The following is a 12,500-nucleotide window of genomic DNA, read 5'->3' as shown; positions in this document are numbered from 1 at the left end:
ATTGCAGCCTCTGTCTCTGTTGTTGCTTTAGCAAAGGCTAGGAAGCTTCCACCTCTCACCAATATATATTCTGGGAAGATTGGGCTTGAAGACCTCCCTGGTGAATCACAGTACACGCTAGATCTACATAAATGGAGAGTTGGGTAATTTCCTATATTAGAAATTTTACCGAGATTTGCATGCCCGGTAATTTTCTATATTACCTTTGCCACACCGATATCGATGATCTTCCCAAAATATATATTGGTGTGAGGTGGAAGATTCCTAGCCTTTGCTAAAGCAACAACAGAGACAGAGGCTGCAGTTGCTTGATGCTGTATCACTAATTACTGCCAATATTAGAGCAGTACTTAGTGTTCAAAGGCGAGAGTTATTATATGTGGACAATGAACTTAAAATGCATGCTGTCAATACCAGGTTTGTGTGTATTGGCAGTGCATGGTTTTTGGTAAGGTTTATCATTATCAGTATAGGATTGTAAAGATAAAGAAAAAATTATTAAAGGAAAATAAAGAAATAATGAAACAATACTGTTAGGTATGATAAGAGGAAGGGCAAATTAATAATAAGGTCACAACTACTTGTTAAAGTCAATTTATCCATGTGTCAAGTGATGGTCTCAGTGCTTCTCTTTGCTAGCAGTAGTCAACACAGCCACTGCCAGTCTTCCCAGAATGCAGTGGAGTACAAATTTGTGGAAGCTGTGGGATTACGTTTTGAGGTACTATTCTGGCATTCCCTCTGTGTGATTTTTTTATCTTTAGGGTAATATACTGGAGGTGATAAAAAAGTGATTCTTTACCAAAGAAGCATTAAAATTAGCTCTTTATTTTGACAGGGCCAATGAAGGCAATTTGTAAACGATACTGAGCCTCAGGAAAAATGGCCTTGTGTGCCTTACCAGCAGATACCATCCGTCTCATCAAGAGTACTCAGGTCATCACTACTCCGGTTTCCATCGTTAAGGAGCTTGTTGAAAATGCCGTTGATGCTGAGGCATCGACAGTCTCTGTTAAATTGGTGAGCAAGCAAAGATGAATTGTTTTTGTAATTTTTCAGTTTGTGATATTGTGTTTTATTGATACTGAGAAAGTGACAGTGCTAAAGGATTTTTTTTTTTTTACATATCTGTGATATGTGTAAAAAACAAAATATACATTTTATATTGTTTTATATTTTTGAATTGAGTCAATGGATAGTTGTATAAAAGTATGTATATTTTTTTATGTTTATTTCTACTTACGATGTTCTTGTTGAATTTTAGCATTACATTGAATGATAGCTTGCTTGAACATAATAATGTATTTGTCATTGTTACCTTAGAGATTATTTCCATGGATATTTTGCACTTATGAAGAGAAATGCCATCAATATTTTTTTTGTATAATTTTTGTTGATAGCAATTGACATAATTCTGCCTAATTAATTCTTGAACTTAGACTAGAATTACATTTAGTTGTATTCATTTAACCTCATAATTGCTTTGCTATTGCTCCTCCATTATATGAGTCAAAACATAATATGAATATAGAAGTTAACAAAACTTATCCTCGTGAACACTCTTAAATTCGAAATGCTTTAAATGTGTATTTAAGATATTAACATTTTAAGAAATGCAAGGATCTCATATTCTTAATCTTTCATTCACATTATTTTCTTTGAATAAATTGTCCTCTATTTGCTGTTTCTCCTTTACAGGAGAACTATGGATTTGTAAGGCTAGAAGTCCGGGATAATGGGAAAGGCATCAGTGAGGAGGATATCAAGTTTGTAGCAAAGCCCCATTTCACATCAAAGATTTCTTCCTTTGCAGATCTGTGTAAGTTTGGTAAACTGTTTTGCTTTGTAACACCTGTATTAAAAGTGATTAGTTGAATAAGTTTGTTCATGTTTTAGACTAATGTGCAGAGTTTCATTCTGTGTTACTAACTTATTAGATTTTGTATGTTGTAAAGACAGGGATTTGCTAATAGATGGCCTGTTTTTATTTATGTTGTTATTAGTATTTTTGGTTTTGTATGTTATTTTTTTGTATTTGTTATTTTTATTGTTTTGTTATTATTTTGTTATTGTTGTTTTGTTGTTATTATTTTATTATTGTTTATTATTAATATTTTTTTTATTGTTTTCATGTTTTTGTTACTGTATTTTTATTATTATTATTATTATTATTTTTTTTTTGTAACAGTGATCAGTAAATGCTTATTTCAAGTTTGAAAATAATTATAGAATGACATCATTTACCAATTCGCAGCTTCCTTGACTTCGTATGGATTCAGAGGAGAGGCTTTGTCCTCGCTTTGTGCTGTTGCTGATGTTACTATCACAACCAAAACAAAAGAGAGTTCAATGGGCCACATATACACATTTACACACCAGGGTGATGTTGCTACCAAGAAGCCAGCAGCTACTCCCAAAGGTAGGCGTGAGTTTCCAGTGCTCATACAAACATGCAGTGAATAGCTTTGTAAACATAGGGAAGATCCATACTTGGGATTCACTTATGAAGTAAACCATTTGACATATTAACAAATGAAATGGATATTGCAATGAATGACTAGGAAAAAAGAATTCATTGATATAGAAGCTGTTGTTTAATTTCCAGAGAGTCAATCTCTGTTTTAACATTTGCAGTTGAATGTGTCTTCAATATAGTTAGTAGTTATTTTGTTATATCTTTGGATTTCTTTATGGCTTCAGGAACATCTATTGTGGTGAGCAACCTCTTCAAGAATGTTCCAGTAAGGCGACAGTACTATAATAACCCAAAGCGACGGAAGGATGAGTTAAAGAAGGTGGAGGATATGATGCTGTCATTTTGCGTTGCTGCTCCAGAAGTCCATTTAACATTAGTTCATGAAAAGTAAGTTTACTGAAAACTAGTGTTTGTTTGTTTTGAAAATATATTGAAAATCTGTTAATAACCGTGATTGGTTACTGTAAATTTGCTGCCATTGAGAAATCTTTGATTAATGGTAATAAGATTAGGATATATTAAATATGATTTGTGTTTTTGATATATGTGGCCAAAATAAGGCAACTAACTGATAGCAAAGTAGAATTGTCAGGTTCTTGTAGCTGAGACCAAAAGTCATAAGGTACATATGATTTTATAACCATATAAAACATTTAGTAATACTGTAAATACCACAGTTTGTATTGAGAGAATATGAACATCTTTCTTTTTGTTTCAGAAATACTATGATACAGAAGAACCCAGCCAAAGGCATTAACCATTCCCTCATGAATGTTTTTCCGACAGTGTACAAGAAGTTAAAGGCAGAGGCAAAGGAAGTTGAAGGTGTATGTTGAATTACAAGATTTTAAGAATGAGATTCTTTAATATTTAATGGATATATTATATTGTATATGTTTAATGAAAAATGTTGGGGTTATTTACTTTTTTGCATAGAAAATACTGCTACTATGTATCTTTAAGTGGAAAAGCAGTTATTTTATATAAGAATGATAATTTTTTTGGCCTTGAATGATGTAAGGATTCTATATTTTCTGTTTCCTATTTACATATCTATCAATTTCAGGTAAAGTTGGAGGTTTATCTGCCTGATCGTGGCTTCTGTGCAGATCAGAGTACCAGTAGATCCTGTTCAGACCGTCTCTTTGTAATAGTAAACCGCCGTCCAGTTAGTCACAAATCAATTGAAAAGGTACTGGAAAGAATTATTTACATAAGAATTAATGAGAGTAAGTAGGACACCAATTAGTGATGACAGAGATTTTCATGTGCTTGGGAGAAAATGAAAAACAAAGAGGCAAAGAATTCCATAAATATGAGGTAATACAAACAACCAGAAACAAGAGGGATAACCTAGCATGTCACATGTAATATAAAACATTTTTCTTTTTTTAGTCTAGAATTCATTAAATAGGTGGAATATTAACCTTATCTGATTATAGCTTGAATATGATCTTGGATTGAGTTTAACTCCTGTCTATGTAGATTTATGTCTGTAATTACGGAAACTTATCTGGAGTTTTTCAGGCTATGAATTTCAGACTGTAATATTTTAATGGTTGCATTATGACATTTGTTAGCGGTTTGATTTTGGTATTGGTAATATTAATCTGAAATATAATATGTCAAACTGCAGATTATGAAATATTAAATAAAGGTATGAGAAAACGTCATATAAAAATGATTAATCTGGTTGCGTCACAAATTCGAATTGGATCTTCAATATTCTTGAATTATACTTATATTAGATAGTATTTGTTGAATATTAAGTAATCTTTCAAATTAACATTATATACGTGCCACATAACAAATACTTTATATGAATTTCATTTGAACTACATGTTCAGGTTCAAATGATGGTTATAGACTGCAGAGTGCTTCAACATATCTTGATTTTTTCTATTTAATGAATATGTTGTTCTTGTAATTATCAAATTATTACTTGATACCATTAGATGTGATATATTAATAAAGAATATTGCAATTCACCAGATGGTGAAAGCACACTTCAGCCAAGCTTCGGAAGGCTGCCATGGTCGCTACCCAATGGGTGTCATATCTCTGGTACTTTCACCTGATGACATTGATATTAACTTGGAGCCAAACAAGAATAAGGTGCTGTTGAAAAATGAGGTAAGGATAAATGCTTAACTGTTTGGATTTATTTTATTTTATTTATTTATATATTTATTTTTTATTATTTCTCTAAGGTTCTTCCTTTGTATGTAGCAGAATGTTATATTGTACAATGGAGTAACAGTAACACATGCTTGTACGTATGTGACTAGGCTTCCTAACAAGGTATTGACATTTCTTTTTTTGGGTCTTGTCAAATTGGTTATGTATTGCTTGTTCTAGGTCATATTTAGAGTGGTAAAAGTCCAAGGCCTTTTCTGGAAGAGTAGTTATATATACGCTTACGCCAGTAAATGTAGTTTTACAGTTGAGATGTGTACAAAGACAGGTTACAATAAGAATTATGTCAGATCCTAGTATTATCAGGAAATATTCAGTTCTCAGTCATTAAAATCAAGAATGCCTATTTAAATATGGGATAAAAGTTTTAGAGCAAAAAGATATCTAGTAACTTTGATAAGAAAATCTTTACATACATATGTAATTGCAATTTGAGGTTCTCTTAATCTATCACTTTTTGCTAACATACATGTATTTTTTAAAGGCCAAAAAGAAAAATAGGCTTAATAGTACAGAATGATTTGTGTATTACAATGGTACTGTGAGAAATCAGGCCCTTTTTTTGTCAGCTACTTTGATTCAACAACAGACCAGTGAAATTGATTAATGTGCTAAAACCACAGTTCTTTCCATTCGCTCATTGTAATTTAAGGATGACTGTCATAGATTGAACCTATTTCTCTTTCTCTTTGAATGGCCGGTCTTTGTTGTCTGACCACATAGTTTGCCTCTGGTTTGCTATTCAGTTATTTGAAGCAGACTTTGAGAGGTGATTCTGAATGAAAAGAGCTTTGCTGAGGCTCAGTTGGCAGACGAGTTCCAAGATGTTCGGATGAATTATTTCTACTGTAGATTGGGTATTATACTGTGTGTTACCTTGCATTTTTCTTGCTTTATTAATATGCTTTTTTCTCAAATCCTCAGGAAACTGCACTTGAATCTTTAAAAGAAATACTAGAAAATATATATGGTTCCTTGGAGATGACAAAGAAGTCCAGTCACAAAAAAAATGGCTCAGGGTCTGTCACTGCAGACACAGACATCACTTGCACCTTAGCATGTGTTACACAAAAGCAAGGAGCCAACAGTAGTGCCAGAGATGAATTAGAAATTTTGGATGAGTTTTTGGCTGAGTCTTTAAAGGAGGAAGAAAAACAAGAGAAACAGCATGCAAAGGCTGCAGGTGGTTCCAAATTAGAGGAAAGGCTATCAAAAGAATACTGCATTTACAGTGACAAAGAAAATGATAACTTTTTTGAAAATTGCAACCTTACTCCATCAAATGTTGATAATAGAATGATTAAGCCCATGCAAGTTCAAGATACCCCAAACTTATTTAGTAAACCTGGTACTAGAGTTGAACAGTATCCTCAAACTCCACTGAGAGATAAAGTTTTAAGATTAGGTATACCTGATGATGAAAGCAGAATAGAAACCGTTGGCAGGTCTTATTTGACAAGTACACAGGAACCCAGATCACATGTATTAGCAGACAGACGGCCATTATCACTCTCACTAAGCACAATCCATAGTGACGGCAGCACACCAAAGAAACATAATGCTACTGATGAAAATTTGACCATCGTATGTCCTTCTGAACATATATTTTCCATCAGTTCTTTGTCATCTAGAAAGAGCTTCCAAAGTGAAGGAAGGCAAGAAGTTAGCAGTGAAGATTTTGATAAATGCACGGACATTACTTCAAAGAAAGATGAAAGGAAGTGCACACAGCAGTCTCCCAGTAAGGAACTCTCAAGTCAGTTACACAAAACAGTTATGGGTGATGATGGTATCCCAGTTTTTCAAATAAAGCCACTTGAAGTGAATAATATTTCTGAAGTCTCAAGTGATCTGGTGCAGCCTATGCAAAGTGCAAATAAAGATAACCTTTCCAGTCAAGAAGTTCAGCAAGATCCCTCTAAGGGTTTAGAAAGAGCTGTTACATCAAGAACAGAAGTCCAAGAAGAGCAGGTTTCTTTAACTACTGAGAAGGAGAAAAGTAATCTTGCAGGCAGTTGGAGCAGGGGCCATATACCAATAGAAGGAAACATACAGGTAAGCTTTTAAAGAAAGGGATGTCTTTTTAAGCTCTATAAGAAAAAATAAATTACTGAACAAAGTAATTTAAACAGTGATACATGAATAGGAGTGATACATATATTTATATATATATATATATATATATATATATATATATATATATATATATATATATATATATATATATATATATATTTGTGTGTGTGTGTGAAAATGGAGACTGACATTGGCAAAAGTAAAAAACAAGATTTTTGCTTTAATTACTAAATAAATGAAAACTTTGAAATTACTGGAAGCACTTCATTCTTTTTCTTTTTCATTTTACTGTCGCATCCCCATTCAGTCATTGCCATTATAGCATGTGTATATATGTCGGTAAATATTTCAGACAGTTCAGATTGTGACTCCCAAGATCCAGGAAGACCATGTCCAAAAGACCCCAGTCACCACAAATGCACTCAAGCGCCTCCAGCCACCGTCTCCAGGGAAGCTGCTCTCTCCGGTGCCCAGCAAGAAAATGAAGCACGAGTCGCTGAGTCCAACCAGCTATGAGTACGTGCACGGAAAATCTGTGAAGAGACCTGCCAGTGCATTTATACTTTATTCTAGAGACATTAGAAGAACAGGTAAATGTCCATCTTGTAATGTGCTTTGATGATGTGTAAACTGAATTACATTTGTGATTCATTTATCATAGTCTGTTTCCGTGATTTATTGGTCATGTTTTCTCTAATTGTAGAGATTGTTGTCTTAATATTTTTAGATATATGTAATTGATTATTTTCAAGTTTTTTTTAGGTTTGTTATGATGGTTATTGTGATTTTTTTGAAAGGTTTGTTTTCTTTCATTAAGTCTGGCAACTGATTTTTTATTCTTGTCATTGTTTTAATTATGCATTTATTTGTTAACTACCAGTAATCACAGTCATTTAAACCTGACCAAAGATAGTGTTATACATTGCCCCCAGTGATAGGGTCATAACTGGAATTAGATAAAAAAAAAAAAATTGTGTGTAGTATTTATGGTATTTATATTGTAATATGTATAATATGTTATCCATTTCTTGACGTTACAGTGTTACGTGAAAATCCTGGGAAAGATTTTGCCTTTATTGCCAAGACAATGGCAGACAGATGGAAAGTAGCCGATGCAGAGACCAAGGAGTATTACAGAGGTCTATCAAATGAAGAAAGCAGAAGATATCAGGAAGAAATAAGGTTAGGAAAAAGTTCTAATGTGGATGCTTTGGCATGTTTGACCCACTTGGGTATTCAGATGTAATATAAAACTAATGCTAAACTAGATGGAAATATGTATATATTATAAATGTGGAGAAAGGACTGAAAAGAAATCAAGGAAAATTAATGAGAAGAGATATCTATAATCTTTGGAATTATGTTAACCACTGGTTATGGATAGCATGATATACATGCCATGGCCACCATAATTTAGGTCATAAATTGTGTTTACACATAAACGGTTCCACAAGTCCATAGTCACCAAGGAGTCAACAATTAGTCCTACTGCTCTCACGTTTTCTGTAAGTTTTAGAAAAATTCTTTCATTTTATTTTTCTATTTTCATTGTTATAATTATTTTAATGTTTTTATAACAGTTATCAAGCTATAATGTCAACTATAATAAGAATCATATGGATATTAATAGTATCAGAAGACATTTTTTTCCGATTATTCAAGTGATCGGGAAATCAAGTGTGGTCACCAGAGCCTTCTAATGGACTCCTTGGTGGTTAAGCACTTGTGGAATCATGTGTGTGCAACAAAATTTGCCATATATCACAGTGGACGATATGGTAATTTGTGACTGATCAATTTAAAAGGAATTTTATGGTTTGAAAGTGATATACCTTCAGAAACTGACTTCATAAATATTTTGAATATATTGATTTTCTTGTTTCTTGTTTCTTAAAAGGTGCAAGGATGCTACTTAGTTTTAATTTCTTGAATACATTATAGTATTGTCCTTCTTAATGAAATATTACATTTCAGAAAGATCCGTGAGAACCGTAGCCAAAACGACTCCATTTTTGAAAAATCGAACATAAGTCGGGCCACTTTAGATAAGTAAGTAAATTATGTTACAAAGTGTGGAATATCTCTCGCCAAAATTCTTGCTTTGATCTTTGTTTGTTTGACATATGCCTTCAAAGACAGAATATAATGTTTTTTTTTCTTATTGTGATATTTCCATTGTACATTTGACAGCATTCTTTTGTTATGAAAAAAAAATATTGTAAAGATTATTTTACATTTATGGTGACTTTTTAGGGCTATCCATAGTTTGAATAGGTAATCATTCAGAGAATTCCTCAGGTATGATTTTTTTATCTTAGAATTTTATTTGATATTGTGTGTTGCACAGTACAGTAATATTAATATTTACCAAATACTAATTACATTTAGATATACCAAACAACATTGGATGTTATGGTTTCAGGTTTGTGGGGCCACTAACACCAGTTGCAATGAAAGCTGATGGAAAGAGACATAGAAAAGAGCCTGAGAAGGCCAAATGTCCTTGGAGAAACAAAACTAAGAACATAGAGGTTGACCTGGGAAAGATTAAGCAGCAGTTGAAGCAGAGATCCAGTCAAGCTAATCTCCCGGGTCCATTTGGGCTTATTGGATCTTTGGCTAATTGTGGAGGATGGCTGTGTCAGGAAGGAGGATCCATCACTGCCCTGAGCACAAGCAGGCTGCAGGAGGCTGTTCTGTCGTGTACTCTCCTTAATACTTTTAACCTCACGCCAAAGGATTTGAAGGATTCCATACCCTTTAATGCAAGGTATTGTGCAGTAGGGTTACTTCAGTTTGTTTTCTGATGTTGTATCTAAGTGTAGTGATAAAAAAAGAGATCTTGTATGAGAGACTTTCTTGTTGAATTCTAGTGTGTCTGCAAATTTACTGGCATTGTCCTCTGCATCTTACAGCAGGGTCAGAAAAAAGTATTTATTTCTTTTTTTTCTATTTTCATTTACCTGTGTAAGTTTCATATATAATGAAGTTTCCAATGCCATTGCTCTTCCTTATAAACTACTATTCAGTCTATGAGATTTCATAAAAGTATTCTGAAACCTTATAGTTGTATCTGTTTAACATGGCATTTCCAAATTGATCACATTCTTGTTGCTTTTTTGTTTAAAGTGTACCAGTGTTAGCTTATTATTACAGAGAAAAGATATTTTTTTCATTATATATCAGGTTTTGATTTTGATATTTGTCTTAGTAATAGCTTTTTATTCCAAAATCTTTCTTTCAGTACCATTGGAACTCAAGAGTGGACTGCACTAACAAATATGTCAAAGAACATAGAGGAAGACCGTAATTTGTACTTGGTGGATGACAGACGATTGTTGGCAAATGGTTTTAAAGTAGCTCTTTACCCTGGTAAGCTTTTTTCTTTTACCTATGAAGATGTTTATGCATGTGAATACAGAAAGTATATTGATGTGCACTATTAAATGAGGTATGGAGTTTTGGCACTCATGGGAATTCATTTCCGTGCAGCAAGCAGTAGCAGTGTGCTGTCTCATGGAGAGATTATTGGCATGGCAGATTGCATTGGATTCTATGGCCTCAAGGATTTGAAAGAGATTTTAACAGTTGTAACTTCTAATCCTACTGCAAGCCTTGGAAGGTCAAGGCCACTGAAGCTACAACACTGGTTAAAGGTAAAGTAGAACAAACAGTATACTTTTACTCAGGATTCTGATATTAGATTGAAATAAATTTATGGGTCATGTTTGCATTTACTTTTAGATGGGTACAGAAAGAAGATTTTCCTAAGCACTAATCTTCACATGAACTTACAACACTGGAAAAATACAGTAAGGATCCCTTTTCATGTGCATTATTTGTCTTGACAGGGAGAGACAGTGAGAATGATCAGATCAGGACCCAACCTTACAAAAAGGGAAGATGTGTCCGAGAAGTTAAAGCAGTGGCAAAAGATGCAAGGCATAGAGGGGGAGTCTGTATGTCCTTCCAATTGGACCAAACAAAAGTGTTTACACAACAAACTCATATTTACTCCAGTATATTCACTGGATGATATTCCTTCGACTCCCTCACAGAATCAAGAGGTATAAAGTTCCCCAGATATGAAGATGGCATCACAAATGTGTGCACAATGTCTACAATTTGTAATATCTTTTTTGCATATTTATAGTTTAGTAGAGATATCTTAAATATAATTTAAAATGCTTTGTTGCCTATTATTTAGTAATGTGCCCTGTATTTAAAATCTTTCATTAAAATAAAATTGTGAAGTTGATTGAGTTAATGTACAATGATTAATATTATAACGAGCAATTAGATTTTATGTTGCTGTCAATATAATAAAAGTACTGATACTGGCAAAATATCAAATTGGAACTGACTCAGTAAATTCATAGATAGAGAATCTAAGATATGGACTTCAACAAATAAGTTTTCCTGTTGCTGTGAAGCATTTAACTATAATTTTATTGCCCTATTTCAAGTTTACAACAAGAACATCAAATAAAAAAACAAATAAGAATATGCTTACACACACACACAGCCACGCACACACACATTTCCACATGCACACTCACACTCACTCAAACACTCATGTACACATGCATGCACACTCAAGCATGCTTGCACATACACAAACACAGATGCACACAAGCGCAATCATGAGTACCCATGCACATGCATGTGTACAGACGCACTTGTATGTGTACAGAGACACTTGTATGTGTACAGATGCACATGCTTGTGCACACGCACACTCACACGCACCTACCCCCCCCCCCCACACATATATTCACACACACACACACACATATATTCACACACACACACACACACACACACACACACATATTCACACACACACACATATTCACACACACACATTCACACACACACACTTAAACTTACACATACACACACATACACACACACAAGCACACACACTCACTCACTCACTCACTGCCAAACAGACAGACATTGATAAGTTGAGAGATCTAGATAGATATATAAACAGAGACAGATAGATAAATTAGATGGAGTTGTATTCAAATGAACTAAAAGTGAAGGAAATCGAACTAACAATGGAAATTCGAGCATGATTTGCTTAATTGCACATTATTACCATAAGCCACTCAAAATGGAGATGAACAAATACAATAAAGATATTAAAGACACTCCCTTTAAAAAGGAATTTTGGCGTTGTCTCGTCCTCTCCTGATGCTCTGAAAACATCAAAGAATGGCGTTAGGGATTAATGAGAAACAAGGCAGGCAGGCTGTCGAAGTACGGAAGGAAACACGGAGAAATGAAAGGGAGACTGAAAAGGAAGGAAAGAAATGTGGATGCGGCGAAGATGGGAAGAGTAGAAGGAAGAGAAGCTAAAATAATAAAAGTTTAATGGTCAAGTGTAAGAGCTCTTGGTTGCCGGTTGTACACAAACAGTATGATTTCTCTTGGTAACTTGAGGTGCTGATATGACTGGTCAGGTTTAGAGCACACGTTCTGTTTACGCACAACGTATGCAGTAATGCAAAGTGCAGACTTGACTATGCATGTATGTTAGGGGGGACTAAGCGAAAAAGAGACGGTATATCAGCAACTGTTACCATTTACCCAATGCAAAGATCAAAGCTTCATATACGGGAGAGCAGTGTTTGATGTTTTTTTTCCCACTAAATTGCCTTTTCCTACCTACCTTACATAATCTTGCACATGACCTCGATACGCACATTATCCTCTGTATAAGTAATCACATTATAGTTTCTTGTCC

General features: G+C 34.0%; 1 protein-coding gene across 4 annotated transcripts in view; it reads left to right on the top strand.

The window, feature by feature from the left end:
• The window catches only part of LOC113807599 (PMS1 protein homolog 1), an 11,629-nt gene extending 691 nt beyond the window's left edge, over nt 1-10,938 (top strand). For 2 of the 4 annotated variants that reach the window (XM_027358897.2, XM_027358899.2), the window contains exons 2-16: nt 839-1,020; nt 1,699-1,819; nt 2,255-2,419; nt 2,701-2,863; nt 3,195-3,303; nt 3,543-3,668; nt 4,469-4,609; nt 5,597-6,727; nt 7,101-7,338; nt 7,789-7,930; nt 8,723-8,797; nt 9,171-9,518; nt 9,993-10,120; nt 10,241-10,404; nt 10,600-10,938. In XM_027358897.2, the coding sequence (XP_027214698.2) occupies nt 883-1,020; nt 1,699-1,819; nt 2,255-2,419; nt 2,701-2,863; nt 3,195-3,303; nt 3,543-3,668; nt 4,469-4,609; nt 5,597-6,727; nt 7,101-7,338; nt 7,789-7,930; nt 8,723-8,797; nt 9,171-9,518; nt 9,993-10,120; nt 10,241-10,404; nt 10,600-10,821 (3,411 nt within the window). In that variant the 5' untranslated portion in view covers nt 839-882 and the 3' untranslated portion in view covers nt 10,822-10,938. Of the gene's footprint in view, nt 1-642; nt 722-838; nt 1,021-1,698; nt 1,820-2,254; nt 2,420-2,700; nt 2,864-3,194; nt 3,304-3,542; nt 3,669-4,468; nt 4,610-5,596; nt 6,728-7,100; nt 7,339-7,788; nt 7,931-8,722; nt 8,798-9,170; nt 9,519-9,992; nt 10,121-10,240; nt 10,405-10,599 lie in introns of all 4 variants that reach the window. The other 2 variants (XM_027358898.2, XM_070119182.1) reach the window with 2 other exon arrangements.
• The last annotated feature ends 1,562 nt before the right edge of the window (nt 10,939-12,500 follow it).

This window comes from Penaeus vannamei, chromosome 4 (assembly GCF_042767895.1).
Source record: "Penaeus vannamei isolate JL-2024 chromosome 4, ASM4276789v1, whole genome shotgun sequence".
Classification (NCBI taxonomy): Eukaryota; Metazoa; Arthropoda; class Malacostraca; order Decapoda; family Penaeidae; genus Penaeus; species Penaeus vannamei.
The sequence above is the reverse complement of the archived record's forward strand: the minus strand, read 5'-3'. Positions and strand labels throughout refer to the sequence as shown.